The 26,445-nt window shown below is 41.5% G+C and overlaps 1 protein-coding gene across 1 annotated transcript in view; it reads right to left on the bottom strand.

The window, feature by feature from the left end:
• The window catches only part of rps6ka1 (ribosomal protein S6 kinase a, polypeptide 1), a 114,127-nt gene extending 94,553 nt beyond the window's left edge, over positions 1-19,574 (bottom strand). The window contains exons 1-2 of the mRNA XM_036962274.1: positions 18,886-19,574; positions 6,748-6,795 (exon numbers count right to left, since the gene is read on the bottom strand). Of these exons, the coding sequence (XP_036818169.1) occupies positions 6,748-6,795; positions 18,886-18,948 (111 nt within the window). The 5' untranslated portion in view covers positions 18,949-19,574. The remainder of the gene's footprint in view (positions 1-6,747; positions 6,796-18,885) is intronic.
• Between the last annotated feature and the right edge of the window lie 6,871 nt (positions 19,575-26,445).

Genomic DNA, 26,445 nt, shown 5'->3' with positions numbered 1-26,445 from the left:
GTAGAAATCTTAGGGGAAACCCCAAAGGTCACCTTGACACAGATTAAGTTTAGTGCTGAAAGCATGCACACCGGTGCTTTTTAGTCCAGGACTAGGATTAATCTGTGTCTGGGAAACTGGCCCTAGAAGTAAAAAATAAATAAATAAATAAATAAATAAATAAATAAATAAAACTCTAGCAATACCTAATCCCAAATCCAAACACATTCCAGTCGATGGGTTCATTTTGAACCCACAAGACGACAGTTCTTTATAGCACCTTTAAAATGAAAACCCCAAAGGGGATTTACACCAAAATGCCAGCCAGACATGGTGACATATTTAAAACTGCCTTGTCACAGAGAAGTATTTCCTCTCGACTCGCTAAGTGGGCGTGTGTGTTTTCGTTTCACCACACTTGTGAAGACCAGAAGTCTTCAAAAAAAAATAGTAAGCCAAGGAGCCAAGTGAGGACGTTTGGCTGGTCCTAAAAAATGAAAAAGGATATTTTAGGCTTAGGGTTAGAACTAGGAGTTCTAACTGTTGGTCGTCAAAAAGTATAGTAATACACAAGTGTGTGTGTGCGAGCACGTTTTACAGGAAGGTCCCTGGTTTGAATCCTTGAGCCAACTAGATGAAAAATCTGTCGATGTGCCCATGAGCAGGGAACTTGACCCCAATTGCTCCTGTAAGTCGCTCTGGATAAGAGTGTCTGCTAAACAACTCAATCAAATCAAATCCGGAATAATTCAATTATGAGCCTATTTCAGCACAGCCTGGGTTGTCATTGGCACCGTCTTTTATTGAATACCATTGAAAACAAAGTCAGCCAGCGATACCAAGCAACAGACCAACCCTGCAGCTAAACACACAGTGCAGCTGTGTTAAGATGTATTTTCTCAAAAGAATGATATTGTTGCCGTTGCATATTGTTGCAATCACACTTCATTGTAAAGAAAAAAAAGCAGCATTTTTTTATCTGTAGTAAATATCCCCTAACATATTACTCAATATACATTAGCTATGCCAACTTTACATCAAATTCCACAATTCCACAGCCATTGTCATAACAGAACGCTGTCTCTTCAGTCCTGCTACAGAGAAAATGGCTAGGTAATATTATTTGCTGCTCAGATAGGGCTTTTCACTTGAGTGGCCCAGACCTCAGACTGCTCATTTCCCAATCTCCCATCAGATGTCATGTCTTAATTGCCTCTATTGCACTAGAATAAAAGCTCCTTAAATCATTTTAAGTTACAGGAGAGAGAGACATTTTAAATCCTTCTAAAGCTTCTTCGGCGCAACTCTCAGAGAGGAATGGACTAGTGATTTTAGAACAATATCTCTACTGTCCACTGCCTTTGACACAATGAGAAAAAGATCCTCCTCACCAACCTCTCATGTCTGGGCATCTCAGGGTCTGCACTCTTGGTTTACTGCTCTACTTGGCAGGACTCTCCTACCAGGTGGTGGAGAGGGTCCCTGTCTGCACCATGTGGTCTCATTATTGGTGTCCCTCAGGGCTCGGTACTAGGTTCTCTCTTGTTCCGTTTTGGGCATAGTCTCTTGATTCTGTCATGTCCTCACATGGATAATTGTGTCTGTTAAATGACAAAACTAACATCTAAAATGGTAGCTTGCATGTTTCCATGCATTTCACTTTCAGCTATCAAAGAGCTCTATATCCATGTTAACATGCTCTGCACCAACGACTCCTTACTGTAGTGTAGGCTACCAACAGGAATCAAGCTTAAGCCCAATGAGCAACAACAGAAGGCTGCCCACCTTTCCTGTGTGCCCTTTGTTCCACTAACAGGCTGGGGAGGCATGGGAGAGACAACAGAGGGCCAATTAGTTATGAAAATGGGACGGTGTGGCTAAGTGTGATGGTGTGAAAGTATAGACGAGTCATTATAGACCTTTCACTTACCACTACTCTAGGCCTAGGGATAATTACCCAGTCTTCCTTTCCCGAGCCTAATTCGCACGAGGGCCAACCGCAACAATACTGTGCTGCCTTGGATCATTTCTTTTCATATCGTTATTTCCAGCATGGTTCCAGCAACTATGGGGGGTGCGTAACCAGGCCAGCCCAGTACAGCTACGCTTGGCTCAGTATTGTGAAAAGTATAGCTGCCTGGGATTCCTGGATCTAGAGCTATTTATTCCCTATGTTGTCCCTGTGGAGGGCCAGGCATGAGGGAGCCAGGTATGCTTAATGGGATGCATTATCGGACTGGTTCATTCTAACAGGTTTCCCATTGATCTCGCCCACGCTCCCGTTACAGGATGGTGCCTTTAGTCTGGATGATCATCTGTCCCCGACATCAAGACTGGATATTCATCCATGCGTCTTGATATGGGCAATTCCATGGTAACGGAATTGTGCTGATGTAACAGTACAAATTTAAGACCGTCCCCTCGCCCATACCCGGGCGCGAACTAGGGACCTTCTGCACACATCAACAGTCACCCTCGAAGCATCGTTACCCATCGCTCCACAAAATCCGCGGCCCTTGCAGAGCAAGGGGAACTACTACTTCAAGGTCTCAGAGCAAGTGACGTCACTGATTGAAACGCTATTTAGCGCCCACGCTAACTAAGCTAGCCGTTTCACATCCGTTACACTCACCCCCCTTTTGACCTTCCTCCTTTTTCCGCAGCAACCAGTAATCCGGGTCAACAGCATCAATGTAACAGTATAATTTTAAACCGTCCCCTCGCCCATACCCGGGCGCGAACCAGGGACCTTCTGCACACATCAACAACTGACGCCTACGAAGCGTCGTTACCCATCGCTCCACAAAAGCCGCGGCCCTTGCAGAGCAAGGGGAACTACTACTTCAAGGTCTCAGAGCAAGTGACGTCACTGATTGAAACGCTATTTAGCGCCCACACTAACTAAGCTAGCCGTTTCACATCCGTTACACTGACACCACAGACATTAAAGTGTGCCATATTGCTGAATTAATCTGAATGGGACCAACAACAAAAAAAATCACGAAGGATCATAGTGAAAGATGCCGTAACTAGCAAAATCTCATGGTTGATGTAGTCATTTTCATCCTGCCGGAGAGAGTCAACCTTAATATGGAGCCTCCTCTTTTTTGGTTATTGAACTACACTAAGTGAATTGGATTTACAACCAGTAACAGAATTTCACCATGGGTCCCTGATCTGTACTAAAAATAAATGCATAATTATGGATATTACTCGTCATGGTGACGTATCCTAAATTAGTAAACAAAAAGGGTATGAATAGGCAATATCCTCCTTTGCATACTTGGGTATTATTCTACAAACTGGCTATTTTAATGAGCTCTGCCCCGAAACAAGACCAAATTTGATTGGTTCAGATTTTGTCCAGTCCTGGCCAATCATAGACGTCTATGTTTCGCAAGTTTGGACAGCACAGTAGTGCTTTGTAAAGTACAATAGAATATAGTTCACTGCAGTCCAGTACAGTATACTCAACTCACCTGTGCTCTGCACATAGACGTCTAAGATTGGTTAAGATCTGGTTCGGTCTAAACGTCTATATTTGGGCCAAATCAAGGCCAGTCAAATCAACATCTGTGGACCTTGCAATTAAAGCAGGTCCGGACCATACTAAAAACAATTCTGTGGACGTTGAAATCGAGGCCAGTGCAGACTGACCAAATTTCCACTACTTTTGAACGTCCACGGAGGTCCGGGATCGGTAAGGATGCTGGTTACAGTAAATGGAAAGCGAGGGGGCTCATGGGTAGGTGTCAGTAAGAGCCGGGAGAGGTGACGTTAACTGGAAAGCGAGAGAAAGGGAGAAGAGGCAGAGAGAGCGGGAGGGAGGGGTTGTCCAGAATGTTTTAACACTTGCTTTGACCACCAGATAAAAGAGTATGAAAACTGTAATGGGCTAAATGTAACAGTATGGAGGTGGAAGGGAGGACTGTAGGAGGTGACCCAACTGTGGTTTGTGACTACTATTTCCCATTGTAGATCATTCAATTGCAGCAATTGTTAGTTTTTTCTGAATTTTTTTTCTGTAAAATATGGTAACAGAATTGAGTTTTAATCACTTAATTCATAAACCAAATAGATCTCAGTAAAAACACTAACTAATTGGTAGGTCTACCAATTACTTCTCAACTTTCATTATCTTCCCTCTTCACGAGGGAGCACAATTAGGGAACGTCTTCAAGATACACTACATGACCAAAAGGATGGGGACACCTGCTCGAACATCTCATCCGAAAATCATGGGCATTAATATGGTGTTGGTCCCCCCTTTGCTGCTATAACAGCCTCCACTCCTCTGGGAAGGCTTTCCACTAGATGTGGAACATTGCTGCAGGGACCTGCTTCCATTCAGCCACAAGAGCATTACGGAGGTTGGGCACTGATGTTGGCTGATTAGGCCTGGTTCGCAGTCAGCGTTCCAATTCATCCCAAAGGTGTTTGATGGGGTTGAGGTCAGGGCTCTGTGCAGGCCACAGAGCTTGAGCACTATGCGGCCCCATTCTGAGAGTTTGTGTGGCTTACCACTTCGCTGCTGAGCCGGTTGCTGCTCCTAGACGTTTCCACATCACAATAACAGCACTTATTAGTTGACTGGGACAGCTTTAGCAGGGCAGAAATTTGTAGAACTGACTCGTTGGAAAGGTGGCACCCTATGACAGTGCCACATTGAAACTCACTGAGCTCTTCAGTAAGGCCTTTGATTATTCTATATTTATATATGCCTTGATTTCTCAAAACATAAAATAAGCTTTCATTTGACACCAAATTTGACATACACCTATGAACTTCACATTGGTGCTCATGGGTCCTTTTACATGGAAATACCCATATCCAATCAATCAATACTATTCTACCTGTATGTCAATTGATACTCCATTAAAAATCGCTCAATTCTATTGACTGCCCAATCTACCAATGTATACTACTGTTCAAAAGTTTGGGGTCACTTAGAAATGTACTCGTTTTTGAAAAAAAAAAGCAATTTTTTTGTCCATTAAAATAATATCAAATTGATCAGAAACACATTGTCGATATTGTTAATGTTGTAAATTACTATTGTAGCTGTAAACGGCATATTTTTTATGTAATATCTACATAGGTGTACAGAGGCCCAGTATCAGCAACCATCACTCCTGTGTTCCAATGGCACGTTGAGTTAGCTAATCCAAGTTTATCATTTTAAAAGGCTAATTGATCATTACAAAACCCTTTTGCAATTATGTTAGCACAGCTCAAAACTGTTGTCCTGTTGAAAGAAGAAATAAAACTGGCCTTCTTTAGACTAGTTGAGTATCTGGAGCATCAGCATTTGTGGGTTCGATTACTGGCTCAAAATGGCCAGAAACTTTCTTCTGAAATTCATCAGTCTGTTCTTGTTCTGAGAAATGAAGGCCATTGTGTACTACTCCCTTCACAGAACAGCACAAACTGGCTAGAAAGAACAGTGGGAGGCCCTGGTGCACAACTGAGCAAGAGGACAAGTACATTAGTGTCTAGTTTGAGAAACAGACCTCTCACAAGTCCTCAACTGGCAGCTTCATCAAATAGTACCCGCAAAACACCAGTCTCAACATCAACAGTGAAGAGACGACTCCGGGATGTTGGCCTTCTAGGCAGAGTTCCTCTGTCCAGTGTCTGTGGTCTTTTGCTAATCTTAAACTTTTATTGTATTGGCCAATCTGAGAAATGGCTTTTTCTTCGCAACTCTGCCTAAAAGGCCAGCATCCCGGAGTCGCCTCTTCACTGTTGATGTTGAGACTGGTGTTTTGCGGGTACTATTTAGTGAAGCTGCCAGTTGACGACGTGTGAGGCGTCTGCATCCTTATTAGCATACTGCACACATAGCACTGATTTTCACAATACAACTGGCAATGCCTGAAAACCACTGGTGCATGACATCTTGGCAGGCTGTCCTAGTCAGCCATGAAATCCATGCTGTTAGAAGAACGCAAAATGCAATTTCATAATGTCAATATGAAGATTCCTTGCAATCAATTAAATCCACTATTTCATGCAGCATGTTTCGTATGCAATAGGACTGCTCAGATTATCTGCAAGTTTCCCTGTCGATAAACAGTAGAATTTGGACAATAGATTGCCGTCTGTCAATCCACAGTAGTTCTGTGTAACTTCACATTGCGAAGTTCAGCTCAATCACAAGTCCCATCATATTCTCCTGAGATGAAAGAGAATCACTCGGTTCGGCTCGTTTCTCTGCATGAATAAAAATAGGGAAACAACTCGAAGAAACCAGAACGCTACATTTTCCTCTAGTACAGGACTGGAGAGGACTGGTGTGCCTGAGAGTCATCACATTTCAGTGAAAGCAGAAAAGGGTTTATTCATCAAGCAGTGGGCTGACATGTAAAGAATATGGAATGTGCAATGTTCAATTTCCCTGAGAGACCCTATTATATTGACCTCAACCAAATATTGTCAACCCACCCAGCCTCATTCTGACTTAGTCTTCAGCACATTGTCAATTGATCCTCTTTTAGGATTTCCAAATCCACATACACACGTACACACAAAACATATTCCTAGTGAGGAAAGTAGAAAAATAAATGACCAAAATACTAAAACAAAGTGGTCTTCAAGAGTTGTCTCTTCTTTACTGGTTTCGTTGAATCAGCAGATTGGTTATTATTTGCGAGAAGCGTTAGTCTTATAGTTCGCACTTCCCCATCTTTCCAGCACTGCGTCGTTAATTTGGTGGGCATGTGCGAGAGTGCGTGCGAGTACAAGATGTGATCAGAAGATCCCTCTTACCTTGTGCCCAGCAGGTGCGACCCCATCCTCCGTGACGCTTTGTCCATTCTGAAAAGAAACAAGACAAAACACAGTTTCAGTGCCAAGATGGTTGCCGTGTGCGAGACAAATAGCAACCTAGAGCATCCATAGTCATTACTGCTACTTTGCTCCTAAACTGACAAAGCCAATAATCTACTGCAAACACTTTCAATGTGGGTTTTGCCTGTTGAAAAGGCCAACCACTGTTATCGTCCAACAATGCATCTAGCGGAACCATTGCTAAGAGCCCTTTAAAGGAAACATGTTATCAGCCACATTATTATCAGTCTGCACATTATTTCCCAGAATGCACAGGATGGACCAGAGGCTAAAACACCGGATGAGATAATTGCAAGAGCAGACAATCTTTAAATGTCATGACGAGAAGCGAATCAAGGCATTTGAAGACCATTCCTTGAGCCTTGCCACTTTCGAGTGAAATCACACTGTCATTAAGGCTAATAACCAATAAACAATAGTAACCATGTTTAAAAACTTCAGGTAGCTGGGGTGACAACAGGAGATGATGACGTGTAATTGACTAAATGTTTTGCCCTTAGCAGAATATATGGTGCAACAGTACAGAGTTGTGCAATATCCAACTGCCACAGGTGATTAAAAGAGTATCTCTGGAGATGTTCAATCTAAAGATAAAATACAGAGGTGTCCGTTTCTTCTGAAGCATTGCTAAACAACCTTTCTCTTACCATAGCAGTCCGAATTGACTTTGCTATACAGTATATTGCGTTGGAAAAAACAGAACAGTCAAACACACAAAGAAAAGGGGTTTGGACTAGGACTAACAGATCCCCCCCCCCACCACCACCACAACCTTCCTCCCGGTCATGTCACAATGGAGAGCGAGGCGACGCTGAAGTCAGACTTCCTCTCCTACTCATTTCCCTTGACGACAAAACACAGTTATTTTCTTTTAACACACACAAAACGGCAGGCAGGCAACAGCGCCAGCCAGGACATCGATTGGCCTTGAGTGGTGATAAAGTAGGGAAGAGAGCGGGGGGGGGGGGGGGGGGGGGGGGGGGTATATGGCTTTTCTGAGGCACTTCCCTTGGTCTCAGGGAAGAAAAAGATCTTTACTTGTCCACGATATTCATCTCCTCACAGATCGATTAGTGCGTTGGGCTACACGATAAATGAACATAAAATGGAAATGTTTTGTTGAGTCAGTCTCAAAGGCTGCGTTTACACAGGCAGCCCAATTCTGATATTTTCCATGAATTGGTCTTTGACAAATCAAAAATCAGCTCTTTTTGCCAATAATTGGGACATTACTGCTGTGGCCTCTGCTACAAATCAGGAGCTCAAGATAGAAGTAGGATTACAGTAAAATGGCAACTTGTTAGGCTATCAAGTCTAGGAAACACAATAATGAGCTTCTCAAAACCAGCCTGAGGTTTTATTAGTGCAGAAGGCAGATCAATATTTTATCAGACTTTTTTTTTTTTTTTTTAAACACTGAGTGCAGTTCAACTCCAAATGTATCTTATCTAGACAATGAGATTCTAGGAAGTGACGTGCCTCACACCAATTAGATTCACATCCATGAGGTAGGACATTTTTTGGTTTGCTCCAAACAATTTTTTTTTTTTTTAAATAAATAAATCACCTCAACAAAACGCTAATAAAATTAGCGCAAGTAATAGATAATTTCCATAGAGGCTGCTACCTAAATATGTTAACAAGCTCAAACGAAAATAAACCAGGGCTGTCAAAGTGAACGTTAATAACGCAGGACATGTTTATCGGCGTACATTCTTTTGATGCCGTTAATCGCGTCTCGATTTCTTCACCACACGTGTTTCTGCACAAACCCCCTTTAAGTGCAGAATCCAACGCTGAACACAACTACAGTCAATGCTTGTGGCTTTACAATCACTGAAGACCGTGTGCCTCTAGTCAAAAAGTTATGCCCAATATTACTGGAGCTATGATTTTTATTTACTTAATTAAACATTGGGAGCATTAATAGCTGTATGTCCGTGACTTGTTGTTTATGGTGAAAATGCCATAAAAAAAAATTGATGTTCCTAATTGTGTGTTTCAAAGCATAGTATGCCTGTTACTCAATGCATTACTTTTAAATTATTTTCTCTTCTTTTGAGCCAAATTTGAGCAAATTCAAAAATGGTGATTAAAATCAGAATTAACTTGATTATTTATTTTAAAATCATTTGACAGCCCTAAGGTAAACTAATTGCAAAGACAGGCAATCCAGCTCAAAAGTTATACAAGTATAGGTAGAAGCTACCGAAAGTCATTTTGGGGTCTGAATGAAAGACATTGTGCAAATGAACAAGTTTTGACAAAATGCTCGTCTGAAGGAAGAAGAGCACTGGCTCTGGAGCAGCATGTGTACGTACACGCTGCGTCTGTGTAGGGCAACGGGCCTGCCTGCTCTGCGAAGACGGGTGAGGAGCAGAAAGAGGGGCCGAGAACAGAGGGGGGGAAAAAAAAGGCAAGGAAATCAAGATGGCAGCGGCAGCTGTACAGATACTGTAACTCATCCAGAGCAATTTGACTTCTCAAACATGGCAGAAAGCTACCCTTACATGACGCCCGAAACCTTATTAATTCAGCCACTTACTCAGCTAACTTGCCCTTAACACCTGTATACGGGTCAAAAATGGCAGATTAGGTGTTTATTAGTGCCCAACATTAGAAGACAGTAACATGCTGTACTGTACATGATGCCAGAGCTCTGGCTCTGCGCTTCACAGGTCAGTATGGGTTTTGACTAACAGACGTTCTAAACTTGAGCACCTCGCGCAAAAAGTTATTTTTTATTTAAAACAAACATTGTTACATACATTTTACGGTGTTTATCTGGTGTGTCTTCTTACAGAGTCAGCCATTGCAGTTGCCCCCCCCCATCCCTCCTGCTAAATTGGGCAACTTTCGGTTGTCCGAGTGAGGGAAAGGCAGTGTCAAAGTTAATGGCCCGAGGTGGTGAGGTATATGGCCAATATACCACGGCTAAGGGCTGTTCGTAGACGCAACGCGGAATGCCTGGACACAGCCCTTAGTCATGGTATATCAGGCAGGCAGGTAGTCTAGCGGTTAGAGCGCTGGGCCAGTAACCGAAGGGTTGCGAGATCGAATCCCGAGCTGACAAGGTAAAAATCTATCGTTCTGCCCCTGAACAAGGCAGTTGACCTAGGAACAGTAGATTGTCATTGTAAATAAGAATTTGTTCACAACTGACTTGCCTAGTTAAATAAAATATATACCACACCTCAGGCCATAAACATTGGCCAAACCCCCGAGGTGCCTTATTGCTATTATAAACTGGTTACCAACGTAATTAGAGCAGTAAAAAAATGTTGTCATACCTATGGTATACGGTCTTATATACCACATTTGTCAGCCAATCAGCACTCAAACCACCCAGTCTATTTATTTATTAATGCATGCACGCACACACACACACACACACACATTAATCCATACAGTTGAAGACAGAAGTTTACAAACAATTAGGTTGGAGTCATTAAAACTTGGTTTTTTAACCACTCTACAAACTTCTTATAAACAAACCATAGTTTTGGCAAGTCGGTTAGGACATCTACATTGTGCATGACAAGTAATTTTTCCAACAATTGTTTACAGAGAGAATATTTCACTTATCATTCACTGTATTATAATTCCTGTGGGTTAGAAGTTTACATACTGTAAGTTGACTGCCTTTAAACAGCTTGGAAAATTATCGAAAAATATTTCATGGCTTTCTGATGGGCTAATTGACATCATTTGAGTCAATTGGAGGTGTACCTGTGGATGTATTTCAAGGCCTACCTTCAAACTCAGTGCCTCTGCTTTACATCATGGGAAAATCAAAAGAAATCAGCCAAGACCTCAGAAAAAAAAGTGTAGAGCTTCACAAGTCTGGTTCATCCTTGGGAGAAATTTCCAAACGCCTGAAGGTACCACGTTCATTTGTACAAACAATAGCACGCAAGTATAAACACCATTGGATCACACAGCCGACATACCACTCAGGAAGGAGACGCGGTCTGTCTCCTAGAGATTAACGTACTTTGTTACGAAAAGTGCAAATCAATCCGAGAACAACAGCAAAGGACCTTGTGAAGATGCTGGCGGAAACAGGTACAAAAGTATCTATATCCACAGTAAGATCAGTCCTATATCGACATAACCTGAAATGCCGCTCAGGAAGGAAGAAGCCATTGCTTCAAAACCGCCATAAAAAAGCCAGACTACAGTTTGCAACTGCACATGGGGAAAAAGATCATATTTTTTGAAGAAAAGGCCTCTGGTGAAACACAAATCGAACTGTTTGGCCATAATGACCATCGTTATGTTTGGAGGAAAGAAGGGGAGGTTTGCAAGCCAAAGAACATCATCCCAACCGTGAAGCATGGGGGTGGCAGCATCATGTTGTGGGGGTGCTTTGCTTCAGGAGGGACTGGTGCACTTCATAAAATAGATGGCATCAGAGGATGGAAAATTATGTGGATATAATGAAGCAACATCTCAAGACATTAAAGCTTGGTCGCAAATGGGTCTTCCAAATGGACAATGACCCCAAGCATACTTCCAAAGCTGTAGCAAAAAGTCAAGGTATTGGAGTGGCCATCCCAAAGCCCTGACCTCTATCCTATAAAATTGAAAAAGTGTGTGCGAGCAAGGAGGCCTACAAACCTGACTCAGTTACACCAGCTGTCAGGAGGAATGGGCCAACATTCACCCAAATCATTGTGGGAAGCTTGTGGAAGGCTACCTGAAACGTTTGACCCAAGTTAAACAATTTAAAAACAATGCTACCAAATACATTCAATTAGTATGTAAAATTCTGACCCACTGGGAATGTGATGAAAAAAATAAAAAGCTGGTTAGTGCCAGTTTGCGCTGTTCTGTGAAGGGAGAAGGACACAGCAATTTCTCGCATGGAATAGCCTTCATTTCTCAGAACAAGAACAGACTGACAATTTTCAGAAGAAAGGGATTTGTTTCTGGCCATTTTTAGCCTTTTAAAAATAATAAACTTGAATTAGTTAACAGAAGGTGCCACTGGAACACAGGAGTGATGGTTGCTGATAATGGGCCTCTGTACGCCTACGTAGATATTCCTTTTTAATTATTTTTTTAAAATCAGCCGTTTCCATCTACAATAGTCATTTACAACATTAACGATATCTAAACTGTATTTCTGATCAATTTTATAATGGACAAAAAATATTTTATTTTTAAAAAACAAGGATATTTCTAAGTGACCCCAAGCTGTTGAACGGTAGTGTGGGATTGGAAATTATGCAGACAATTACATTGATGGAAGCCAAAATCCATCTGCAATATTAAAGCTGATCTACCCCCTAATTAAAAAACGAAGGGAAAAAAAAAAGTAATTGTGTGATGACGGGGATGCCGGATTGTGTTCATGAATATTCTTATGTTACTGAATGAATCCAAAAGTATTTTCAAAGTTCGATATAAAACAAATGAAGCGAAAAGTACATTAAATAAAATACACATAAAATCAACAGCGTAACATTTGGATTCAGCCTCGTGTCAGGTTAACTGTTGTGGCCTTACATTTAGTCTAATAATATTCCCTTTCATTTGCTACCATGGTTATGCATATGCATTTCATATTAGTTCTGTAAGAAACATTTCAACTTAACCCTATCCACACAGGCCAATTACCAGGAGTGTAAAGTGTTAAACAGTAGCTACAAATATTCACATTAATTGAAAAAGGTAAGAAATAGTTGACAGTATTGAAACACCATCCCGCGGCTTTGTCCAAATACCCCGGTATGCAAGGCATACCGCCTAAGGTGAACTATTCCTTTAATAAACTAAAACTGAAAGGCAAAATGTAGTTTTTAAACACTGACATAAAAATCTAATCATGGGAGGAGGGGTTTATCCACAAACAATCGGCACCTTGAGGAGGAAGCCTACTGGTTTGGCACTCTTCCAGTTCAAGAATGCATTTCCCTAACTTCTGTGTTGACTTCCCTCTCGTTCTCACTTCTTCCATCTACCTCCCTCCTTCCTTCCTTCCTTCCCTCCCTCCCCCTGAGGTGTGCAGTAATGTAGCAATATTCACTGGGTGTTCAGGAGATGTTGGAGCTAGAATGTGGAAGATGCTACTCCACACATTTCAGCCTCATTAGCTCCACATGGCTGATCCAAGTTGCCCAGGCAGTTAACCACGCTCTCCCCTGAGCTTCCAATCAGAGCAAACACACACAGCGCTCACACACATATGCACATTAACACTATACACTCAGACCTCCCGAGTGGTGCAGGGGTCTAAGGCACAGCATCGCAGTGCTAAAATGTTTCACTACAGACCCGGGTCCGATCTGTATCACATCCGGCCGCGATCAGGAATCGCATAGGGCGGCGCAGCGTCGGGTGGGGGGGGGGGGTTAACTTGCCTCATCGTGATCTAGCGACTCCTTGTGGCGGGCAGGGCGCCTGGAGGCTGACCTCGGCTGTCAGGTGAACGGTGTTTCCTCTGACACATTGGTACGGCTGGCTTCCGGGTTAAGCGGGCGGGTGTTAAGAGGCGCGGTTTGGCGTATCATGTTTCGGAGGACGCATGACTCGACCTTCACCTCCGGAGCCCGTTGGGGAGTTGCAGCGATGAGGCAAGATCGGAAAAAATATTATATATACAAACACACACACACACAACCAGTCAAAAGTTTGGATACACCTACTCATTCAAGGGTTTGTCTTTATTTTTACTATTTTCAATATTGTAAAAAATTAGTGCAGACATCAAAACTATGAAATAACACATTGGGAATCATGTATTAACCCCAAAAAAGTGTTAAATCAACATATAATTTTACATCTTCAAAGAAGCCACACTTTGCCTTGATGACAGCTTTGCACACCTGGCATTTTCTCAACCAGCTTCACCTGGAATGCTTTCCCCAAAACTCTAAAAGGAGTTCCCACATACGCTGAGCACTTGTTGGCTGCTTTTCCTTCACTCTGTGGTCCAACTCATCCCAAACCACCTCAATTGGGTTGAGGTTGGGTGATTGTGGAGCCCACAAAACATCTGTCTATGCGTGTCGGTCTGTGCGTGCGCCTGCAAGTTCCTGCCTGTGTGCGCCTGCGCGCCTGTCTGCCTAACCGCCCGCCCGTACCTGTCTGTTGAGCATTGAACCTGGATGCTTCTGTGTGTCGCTCTGAATGGGAGTCTGTTGGATGACTGGTACAATGCAGTTTATGAGCGGCTTCACTGCAAGTATATTATATGTTTCAGATATTCAATAAAAAAATTGATCTAAAAAGCTATTTTTGCTTTATCATTGTGGTATTGTGTGTAGAGTAATGAGGGGGGGAAAAAACAATGTAATCATTTTTAGAATAAGACTAACCTAACAAAATTTGGAAAAAGTATAGGGGTCTGAGTACTTTCCAAAGGCACGGTTTAGTACAGTAGTGTATGGACTCTAGTGTTCTCTACTTTTCTTTACTGTTCCGTTCAAAACTGTGCTGTCCAAACGTGTGTTACAGATGTCCATGATTGATACGTTCAAATCTGAACCAGTCAGTGTTCAGTGGGTGAGGATGCTTGGTACAGTAAATGGAAAGAAGGGAGGTGTCATGGTAGGTGTCATAACGAGCCGGGAGAGGCAACATTAACTGGAGAGAGAGAGCGGCAGAAAGAGCCAACAGAATGGTCCAGTCTTGCTATGACCATCAGACAACAGAAAGACAAATAAAAATGATGAGCTGAACATAACAGCATGCCAGTGAAAGGAAGGACACCAGCTGGGGACCAAACTGTGGGTTGTGACTAGGGCTGGGCGATATGGCTTAAAAATCATTTTTCCAAATGTGCGATTCACCCCTGCAATCGAACCCACAAATGCGGATGCTCCAGATACTCAACTAGTCGAAAGGATGCCAATTGTATTGCTTATCTAATCAGCACAATTCAAAATCTGCCGTTTCCATTTACAACATTAACAATGTCTACACTGTATTTCTGATCAATTTGATGTAATTTTAAAATGGGCAAAATAAAAATTAAAACAGCTTTTCTTTCAGAAACAATGACATTTCTAAGTGACCCCAAACTTTGACAGTAGTGTGCATATCATCTCTTTAGATTTGTGTGTATTAGATAGCTGTTGTGGAATTGTTAGATTACTTGTACTGTACATGTCCATTTCCCATTAATGAACTACGCATTTCCCTATGTCATGTTAGCGGTGTACTGCAGTGGATGGGAGGAGCTTGTTGCTAGCTCTAATGTTTAAATGACTCCACAGCAAAAAAATATTCAAGTTGTTGGGAAAGTGTGAACACAGATACAGCATATGGAGATTAAATTATACAGTACATGTTTTTCATTGCTCCAAAGATGAGAAGGGGACCTAAAGAAGCCTGATGGTGATCCAGTGACAGCACATGGAATGGAGAGACAGGAAGGGAGAGAGATAGGAATTTAGGGGCAACATACAGTAAGTGCTATGTGACAACCCTGGGCTGAATCTGTAGCTGTTGCACAGTCTCTGGTTTCAAAACACAGATTGACAGGAAACAAGCAGCTCATCAGCTGTTACCTGATAGAGTATCTCCTCTCACCGAGTGGATTTATTCAGTGCATGTTGTGATTGTCACATTTCTATTCTGATTATACATTCACAACAATAGGCTTGCAGATTTAACATCCTACTCTTTAGAACTGCAGTTGTATAGTGTAGACATCAGTTGTCAACAGTAAACAACTGACATCGTCATCAGCTATAGTATAGCAAAGGACCAATGGTAGAATCTGAACAGAGTTCGTACTTTTGACAGTCAGTGCCGTGGCAACTCTGCCATAAAGCTGTTCATGAATCTGACCTTGGCTTGTCCCATCAGAAAGTAACCCAAGCACAACTGTTCAATCAATAAACCCCCAGCTCTCCAAACCCAGCCGCGACCGTCTGTCTAGCAGGGGCAGAGCTCTCCCTTTACATCTCAATCAATCTACCTTGGCCTCGTCTGCCTATCGGTACAAGGTTGGAGTGGAGCCAGGTGCCGATGAGCGCTGTGCTGTGACAGTGATTTACAGCCTCAAGCTAAAATGAGAAAGTTCCCAGTGTGATGCATTCAAAAGACATCAGTCATCTAGCTCTGCATTACTAGACATTGACAATTCCTGCACCTCCCGAAACGAATTGTATTCAAACATGTTTTGTTGGAGGAAACAGAACAGACATTTCAGCTTTGTCAAGGGAGAAGACTTTTTCTGAATGATCTATAGCCGTGGAAGCCTCCATGGGAGGAGGTTCAATTGTAATCAAATGGATTAAGCGAGGTGCATTAATTAAAGCAGAATTTTGTTTTTTTCCATAACCAAATCTCTATTTCTGCTGTTAGCGTGGATGGAGCAGTCTTGCTCAAGTCGCAACCAAATAGAATATAACGCTGCGGCTGAAGTTCGGAATTACAATTTTATGTGTACAACATACCTGCAAAACTATACTGAGAGCTTTTTCTTTTCTTTCTAAAAAGGACATATTTTAGGCAGGTTTTTTTTCCTCACAATTTATCATGTTTTTTGCCCGAGTCCCCGTACTGCACAAAGAGGATTAGGTGAATCACTGGTTGGGGTAAATTTCTCAAAGACCAGTCAAATAGCAAAAAGTGTCTGGACCATTCCATTTACGTCACTAATAGAGATTTTAGTTGTAAAAAAAGCAAAACTCTCATTTAAAATTGCCCTGATCCGTGGTGCAGGGAAGACATGCTGTGGTGGTATAGTTCATAATTACATTCAGAAGGCATTCATCAGGCCTCCCGAGTGGCACAGTGGTCTAAGGTGTCACTACAGATCCAGGTTCGATCCCGGGCCGTGACGCAGCCGGCCGCAACGGAGAACCATGAGGCAGCGCACATTTGGCCCAGCGTCTGGGTTTGTCCATGTCCCATCGCGCTCTAGCAACTCCTGAGGCAGGTCAGGTGCATGCAAGCTGACACGGTCGCCAGTTGTACGGTGTTTCTTCACCTCTCCCGAGTTGCAGCGATGGTACAAGACTAACTAATTGGATATCACGAAATTGGGGAGAAAAAGGGTTAAAAAGTTCATTTTATAAAAATACTACGCACTCAAAAGCCAGGACATGCAACGAGGATAGATGGCCTCACCTGCCCATAAACTGCTAGTTTGAACACTTTTAAAAAGTTAAACTGATCCATGATACAACATTGTAATCTGTTACACAAAATTATAAGTTCCTCAGCACATCCCACTTCAGCTACACTATCATTCACATGGCTACATTGAAAAAGTTTGATTAAGTGCGCCGGACTTTGGCCTGTGACGTGAACGAGCAAAAGAGATGAGGGAGGAGTGCAATCTCAAATCGAACAGTAATCTGCGCTGCTCCACCACGATGTCAACAAGGCAGCATTACACAGAACACAAACAGGCTGTGCGCATGCACCATCGTGCGTAATTGTATTTTATCCCCCAACACTAAACGCGATCACGACACGCAGGTTAATCTATCAAAACAAACTCTGAACCAATTATATTAGATTGGGGACAAGTCGAAAAGCATTAAACATTCATCGCAATTTAGCTAGTTAGCTTGCACTTGCTAGATAATTTGTCCTATTTAGCTAGCTTGCTGTTGCTAGCTAATGTGTCCTGGGATATAAACACTGGGTGGTTATTTTACCTGAAATGCACAAATACCTCTACTCCGACAATTAATCCACACATAAAACAGTCAACCGAATCGTTTAAAGTCATCCCTCTTCCTTCGCTTGACTTTATATTGTGATTGGCAACTTTCATAAATTAGGTGCATTACCACCATTGACTTGGTTCGTCTTTCAGTCACCCAAGTGGGTATAACCAATGAGGAGATGGGAGAGGCAGGACTTGCAGCGTGATCTGCGCCAGAAATAGAACTGATTTCTATTTTATCCCTTGGCAACGCAGACGCTCGTGAGCAGTGTGGGTGCAATAATTGAATAACATAGATTTCTAAATGTATTTCGCAAGCGCGCGTCAGTCAGCCTGTTACACTTTGTTTGGAAATGTACAACATTTATTTTCCATAAAATATGTTTGAATGTTGTAACTAATTTCCATTGGAAGGCAATCACTTTTGCATGTGAACACAGAATCCTATTATTCCACGTGCTTAACCTACGTCACATTTCGTTTTGGAGCGATTCAGAGACGGAAGAGATAGCGAGACATCCCACTCCCTCATGTTTCTTGGTTCATATACAGCCAATAAACTAAGCAGCTGTTACTGCATTGGTGCCTATGGGAGAGCCACCCATTTTTTAAAAACGATTAAAGTCCTGAGTGAGACATCTATTCACCACCTTTAACCGACTGCGCCATCGGCCAAAACGGGGCACCTGGCTCACACCCAGATAGGCAACCCGGTGCCAGAGCGAATGCAATAAATGCTCCAAGCAAAACTCGGCTAGGCGAAGTGAACGTCCGTGCCTCGCATACGCCCTTAAAATATATTAACTTGGAAAAAAAAACTGCAATATTACTGTTTGTCCCTCGAGACATAATAACATAGCCAGTATACACTTCCTCAAAAGTCTGAATTAGTCGAACATGACAGACTTCTTGATTTGACGTTTTTGATCTTCAGCAATGTTTGGTGCAGTATTTCAAGTGTTCAAAAAAAATATGTGCATATAAACTAGTCATCTCTTGTTTAATGACAAACACTTAATTGAAGAATCCCATCCATAGTTCTCACTCCTACTAGTACTGTTGACCGATCACCGACGGGGTACTACGGAACTTCGACAAAAAAATGTAGTGTGCAAACTCACAGGAAAAAAACAACAACCTTGCCGAACACCAAAACGTCGTCATAATATATGCGCGAACTGTTTATACTACGAACCATGCGACAGGCTTTGCAAGCAAGTACACCATCCCCAATTTAACAACTAGATTAATGAACAACTGGTCATAATAGTATGTTGCAATTGCCCGTCAAAAACATATTGCATTTTGGGCATTCATTGGCAAATGTATTTCCACGAGCAACAATAATCAGAATGGAAAAGTTTAGCCTACGGATATTTTTGGCACGCGGAATGAAAATAGTAATTTTAACAAACTGTCCTTACCTCCGAGTCCAGTGTAACTAGCTCCATTTGGGGCCAGGGTTCCGCAAGGTGTGCAAGAGGCATTCTGCAGGTTTTTAGATTCTCCCTCTGCTGCCGAAATACAAGTTGAGTTTGCCCAGATTTATTGGGTTTTAGATTGAGGTTGCGTTGCCCTGGACAATGTCTTGTTTATTCACAATTTGAAGTCTGGTCCGTTGAGATGTAGTTTATCACTTCAATCCCCGATGCAAGACATGCATCCAGTCGCACTTCTCAGCCGTCGACTCCAAACTAATATAATCGCTTCAAAATGACGTCGTATAATGACCACCTCTTCAGAAACAAGCAATTCCAACAGCAATAAGTACGATAATAACAAGTTGAGGGTTTGAGTAAAAACGAACCCCTTTTACACGGGTAGCCTACGTTCAGATTTGACGAGAAGAGAGGTGCTGGCTGTAGCTCTTAAGCTCCAAGCCGCTTAATAGGCTATCGCTATGCAATTATATTCCTCCGCCGAAATAATTAGCCTTCTCTTGTGTCCATGTAACCTAATTAATCGACGATGCAGCCTATTATATTATAGGCATACAGCTTCTCTTTTCCTCTGTGTTTCTGAGAGATTCCTCGGAGCGGGACTTCGTTCTGTCCGCTGGTTCATCCTCCAGAATGTAGCGTATCAACTCGACCAATTATTGTCAGACTCCAGACGGATTTCATCCAGCCCCTTCTCGGTCGGTCCGCCCAACCGTATTTTCGCCATCCCCTGGATGCTGGTTGAACTGCAAATTATGCATAGGCCTACGTAATGCGCCAAAAGCCCACCATTTGCGCTTGTTTACATTAATCAAATAAAATGTTGGTAGCGTAATAAAACCTTGAAGATACTTTTTTTTCAGTATGATGCTAAAAAAAAGAAGGGAAAGAAGAGGAAGAGAACAAGAAGAAGAGGGCGATGATGGTGATACATTGTTAGGCACAGAGGTATCATGCCATTTTTTTTTACCCCAAAACCTAACCTTAATCCTAAACCTAACCCTAATTCTAACCCTAAACGTTGCTTATCAAATTGTACTTATTTATAGCGTCATATAATGAGTTTAAAGATATTTAATTTGTCTATCAATGTCCCTTCAAAAAGACATGGCACATGATGCATTTGGGTTTGAAGGAAACCAGATCGATACTTTACATTTAAACATAAAAATTCAATACAATTTCTTTGAGTGTGGTGTATCAATTGATCTGTGCATCGTCGAGGGTCATTGTGTTAATGTATAGGCCTATGTGCATTTGTTTAGGTCTTTGTTTCCCACTGGGCACACTGGTTGAATCAACGTTGTTTCCACGTCAATTCAATGAAATTGCGTTGAACCAACGTGGAATAGATGTTGACTTGACGTCTGTGCCCCGTGGGTTCTTTGGAAACCACCAACATTTGCCACAAAGTGTTTTCATACAGAGTGCAGGTCGGAGAGAATAGTGCTCTGCTGTGTTTCCCTCTCCATCTACTCCATTGACTGGGCTGAGTGGATATTGTTCCTGGTTGAATTAGGTTACTATTGGCAACCAGACAACATCTACCATAGAGGCAGGTGCTGGGTAGATCTACAGTAGGACACAAATTAGGATGAATACTTGCACTATTAATATATTCTCAATTTAAGCCATTCACACACACACACAGGCTTGTTTAACTAACCTTGTGGGTACACACAATGAATTCTCATTCAAAATCCTAAAATGCTAGCTTGCCTAATTAAAGTTTGTGAAAAAACAAGGAAGTATAGTGTAGAGAATAATTGAACCATCTAAACCGCTGTGAAATACAGTGGGGAGAACAAATATTTGATACACTGCCGATTTTGCGGGTTTTCCTACTTGCAAAGCATGTAGAGGTCTGTCATTTTTATCATAGGTACACTTCAACTGTGAGAGACGGAATCTAAAACAAAAATCCAGAAAATCACATTGTATGAATTTTATGTAATTCATTTGCATTTCATTGCAGATTGTCCAGTTCTGTTCTGTTATGTCTCAAGAGGCAGCCTAAATGTACAAAACCATTGAACTATAGTTTCCAAAGGATTTTCTTGTATTCAACTCTTTTTACTCTAAGATGTGTCGGAGAGCTTTGGAAGAAAAAAAATCACAACAATTGATACAGCATGGTACAAATTATTCAATCATTTGTCAAGGCCTCCTAAATATGACAATCCCCTCCAGGGTTTCCCAAACTCCAAAGGGGTGCACATCAGAGATGGAAAAGGTAGCAAGACATCTCACTGGCCCCCTTTTTCTGGTTCATATACAGTCAATTAACTAAGTGAATCAGAACCAGCTGCTATCGCGTTGGTGTCTGTGGGAGAGCTTCCCCTTACAGTTAGTAGACCGGAACTGTGACCATTTCTTTCAATAAGTAAGACATCTGTCCTAGTGATTGATACAGAGCAGAAACAGACATCAAGGGAATCCCACAGGCACTCCCTCAGTGGTCTACCTTTCCCTCACTACACAACTCTGTTGAAACGGTTACTGTCTTTATTTCCCCCTGGTCTGGCATCCAAAGTGCAACACACACACCTGCCTAAAGGGATGTGAAGCTGAATGTCACGTCTTGCTCTATGACAACATGCCAGTTAACACCCACTAATCTAATCAAATAAAGTGTCAGTGTGGTTGTGCATTGAGAAGCACACTTTGTAATGAAAAAGAAGTAGGTTTGATTCTTTGATCTATCAGTCTTTACAGTATGAACCAGCAGAGACTATGGCTTTCAATCTCAGAGCTAATCCTAATAAAAAAATGCAATTCATTTTCCCGATTAAATTCTGGCTAATTATACATTTTTGTATAACAGCCCGATGAAAGTCATGGTTCATTTTAAAGCAGCATATCTGTGTACAGTGGTAGTAGCCATAAGGGACTATAGGGCCGATTCACACATAGAAAATCTATTCTTTTAATACACATTTTGATTTAAGCACTTATCGGTATTTGGTATTCAGACTTACAGGTGCGTCATGAACTCTTTCGGTGTTGCTCCCTTATGCACACTGAATAAAATGTCATTCAACCTCCGAAAACCTTCCCACTTTTTGGCCGACAGATTTCCTCATGGAGTTTTTATTCAATAGGGGTTTCAGTACATTTAAATACGGTGTATTTATTTATCTGGAATTTTCTTGACAAATTCACAAGAATCGCCTACAGTATATCGAGAGAACAGGTTCTGAATATTAGGGATCAATGAAAGAAAGCCATCAAAATATGCATATTCACCTCTTTTTGTTAGATCAAAAAATTATCTGATATTGTAGATTATTAAGGGTTAATAATTATTAAGGGTTATTAAGGGTTGACTTGTCCACACGGACAAGTCAAAGGAAAGAAAGTTCAACAAAATGAAATGGAAGGATGCAGGCTACAAACGTAGGCTACAAATTGAAAGAAACCAACACTAATGTGACAGTTATAAATGTGTGTGGGTATTTCTTAGGGTGGCTACCAATAGTGGCTAATATTAAACATGATACAAATTGTAAAAAACAGAGAAAAATCCAAGCATATACAGTTGAAGTCAGAAGTTTACATACACTTAGGTTGGAGTCATTAAAACTCGTTTTTCAACCACTCCACACATTTCTTGTTAACAAACTATAGTTTTGGCAAGTCGGTTAGGACATCTACTTTGTGCACGCCACAAGTCATTTTTCCAACAATTGTTCACAGACAGATTATTTTACTTATAATTCACTGTATCACAATTCCAGTGGGTCAGAAGTTTACATACACTAAGTTGACTGTGCCTTTAAACAGCTTGGAAAATTCCAGAAAATTATGTCATGGCTTTAGAAGCTTCTGATAGGCTAATTGACATAATTTGAGCCATTTGGAGTTGTACCTGCGGATGTATTTCAAGGCCTACCTTGAAACAGTGCCTCTTTACTAAAGAAATCAGCCAAGACCTCAGAAAAAAGTCTGGAAATTGCTCCCAAGGATGAACCAAACGCCTGAAGGTACCACGTTCATCTGTACAAACAATAGTACGCAAGTATAAACACAATGGGATCACACAGCCGTTATACCGCTCAGGAAGGAGATGAGTTCTTTGGTGCGAAAAGTACAAATCAATCCCAGAACAAGGGCAAAGGACCTTGTGAAGATGCTGGAGGAAACAGGTACAAAAGTATCTATATCCACAGTAAAACAAGTCCTCTATCGACATAACCTCAGAGGCCGCTCAGCAAGGAAGAAGCCACTGCTCCAAAACCGCCATAAAAAAGCCAGACTACGGTTTGCAACTGCACATGGGGACAAAGATTGTACTTTTTGGAGAAATGTCCTCTGATCTGATGAAACAAAAAAAGAACTGTTTAGCCATAATGACCATCCTTATGTTTGGATGAAAAAGGGGGAGGCTTGCAAGCAGAAGAACACCATCCCACGGGGGTGTCAGCATCATGTTGTGGGGGCTCTTTGCTGCAGGAGGGACTGGTGCACTTCACAAAATAGATGGCATCATGAGGGTGGAAAATTGTGGATATTGAAGCAACATCTCAAGACATCAGTCAGGAAGTTAAAGCTTGGTCGCAAATGGGTCTTCCAAATGAACAATGACCCCAAGCATACTTCCAGAGTTGTGACAAAATGGCTTAGGGACAACAAAGTCAAGATATTGGAGTGGCCATCACAAAGCCCTGAACTCAATCCTATAGAAAAAGTGTGTGCAGAACTGAAAAAGCATGTGCGAGCAAGGAGGTCTACAAACCTGGCTCAGTTACACCAGCTCTGTCAGGAGGAATGGGCCAAAATTCACCCAATTTATTGTGGGAAGCCTGTGGAAGGCTACCCAAAATGTTTGACCCAAGTTAAACAATTTAATGGCAATGCTACCAAATACTAATTGAGTGTATGTAAACTTCTGACCCACTGGGAATGTGATGAAAGAAATAAAAGCTGAAATAAATCATTCTCTCTACTATTATTTTGACATTTCACATTCTTAAAATAAAGTGGTGATCCTAAATGACCTAAGACAGGGAATTTGGTTAAGGTGTATGTAAGCTTCCAACTTCAACTGTATATAATTAAAACATTCTAGAGCGCACAAATCAACTCAGTAGGTTCGGATGATCATTGCGCAAGGCTTTCCACAGTAGCAAATTTAGCTTGGGTCTCCAAATTCCGTCCCCTTAAATTTAGAAGGCCATACAATTACAATTCAACTCAGTAGGTTCGGATGATCATTGCGCAAGGCTTTCCACAGTAGCAAATTTAGCTTGGGTCTCCAAATTCTGTCCCCTCAAATTTAGAAGGCCATACAATTACAATTCAGAATAACAGCACAGCTATTTATAGCCTACTTCCCTGTGGAAAAGAGGCCGACATATTTACCTGTCATGTTGATAACATATTCCGTTTTCTTCCATATGACTGGTTTCACATTCATCTCCATGAATGTAAAAGATAAAGGTAAAAAAAAAAAAAGATCATAAGATAATCTAAAGATATCGCTATGCTTTCTCAGTGTTTCTGAGTATTATCATCCCTGTCGCCAAACTGATTAGAACTAACCATTTACCTAATAGCTCTTATCAAATTATAAATTCTAGTGAATAATGGTGTCATTCTTATCGGAGAAAATACGTAGCTCAACCTTATTCATAGTCCCCTCATGTGTAAAGGTGGTGGAATCATGAGGGAATTAAGTCAAGGTCAGAATACAACTCTGCCTCACCTCGATTTCTGTGATCTCCACCCCAAACGTATGGCTGGCACGTCTTCCCCATGCTTAAGATCAAGGTCAGAATATGCATAGAAAGAAAACTGCATAAAAAGGGAATTAAGTTCCATTTACTCACACAACTTAGGTCTGAATTGCCCCCCATTGGGATTTCTGTCTCTGCATAGCGGTGGTGACATCACAAGGTGAAGGCCAGTTGTGGCAACCCAGGGGAAACCCTGGTAGGAGGGAGCAGGGGTTGTGTGTGTGTGTGCCTGTGTGTGTTGCTGTGTGTGCATGTGTGAAACAGTGAGAGAGTGTATGTGGTGGCATGTGTATGTGGATGCGTGTTTGTGTTTGAGATAGAGTGTGTTTGTGTGCATGCATGTGTGCGTGTGAGAGAGAGAGAGAGTGTGGCTGCCTTAAGCCCAGGTTCTCTGAGACGGGACTAGTGCGTGATGTCTGGACTGAGTACTGAGACAGACTAAGTGGCAGGTTTGAGTCCAAAAACAGCGGTCTGCAAATTAGATAGAATGGTAACCGGGATAAAGCTGACATTGTTATTTAACTTCATTTTCAATTGGAGTTGACATTGATGAAAAGCATGGTGGATAGAGACACAGTGATGGGTAGAATAGCAAGAGAAAGGAGGAGAGAGGGGCAATTCCATGGTAACGGAATTTTCACTTAAAATGATTGCCAAACAAACACCATTGATTTCAAAGTTTAACGAACCATACAACTCTATGCACAAGAACTACGTTTAACAATTTACACTGACAATTTTTCTGGAAGAACTGTTCAGATGCAAAGTTCGGTAACAGAATTTCACTAAAATCTCCCTAAATGTTTTGTGTCCACATTTTCCAAAAGCTCTGTTTAATATCTGCTCCAAATTAAGATTCAATGATGTATGCAGAAAGAATAGAGTGACTTCTATGACATGACACATTGACTTTGAAAAAAAACAACACTTTTGGTTATTAAACTACAGTAAGTGAAGTTCTTTTTACACCTGGTAACGGAATTGCGGTAACTGAATTTCACCATGGGTCCTTGATCTGTACTACACAGAAATGCATAATTATGGATATGAACGTTATTCTTTTCATAGGGATCAATCAATCAATCAATCAAATTTATTTTATATAGCCCTTCGTACATCAGCTGATATCTCAAAGTGCTGTACAGAAACCCAGCCTAAAACCCCAAACAGCAAGCAATGCAGGTGAAGAAGCACGGGATGCACATAGGGATGCACATAGGGATGTATCCTAAATAAGTACATAAAAGGTATAAATATGCTAAATCCTCCTTTGTATACAGTACTTGGGTATTATTTTACACACAGGTTATTATTTGAATGACCAAATCTGAACCAATCTTAGACGTCTATGTTTCACGTTTGGACATCAATGTACAGCACAATAGAGCTCAGTACAGTACATTATCCCCAGCTTCCAACTGGCCCATTCATCCCCCATCCTCACCCCTGTAACTATTCCCAAGGTTGTTGCTGTTGCTAGTAATATAAAAAAAATACATTGTTCTGTGCAGCACAGCACCGTATAGTTTAGTACATACATTACAGTAGAGTTCAGTGTAGGACAGCTGTGGCCAAAAGTTTTGAGAATGACACAAATATTAATTTCCAAAAAGTCTGCTGCTTCAGTGTCTTTAGATATGTTTGTCAGATGTTACTATGGAATACTGAAGTATAATTACAAGCCTTTCATAAGTGTCAAAGGCTTTTATTGACAATTACATGACGTTGATGCAAAGAGTCAATACTTGCAGTGTTGACCCTTCTTTTTCAAGACCTCCGCAATCCGCCCTGGCATGCTGTTAATTAACTT

Source organism: Oncorhynchus mykiss, chromosome 25 (genome assembly GCF_013265735.2).
Source record: "Oncorhynchus mykiss isolate Arlee chromosome 25, USDA_OmykA_1.1, whole genome shotgun sequence".
In the NCBI taxonomy this organism is placed as follows: domain Eukaryota; kingdom Metazoa; phylum Chordata; class Actinopteri; order Salmoniformes; family Salmonidae; genus Oncorhynchus; species Oncorhynchus mykiss.
This window is presented reverse-complemented; position numbering and strand designations above follow the sequence as displayed.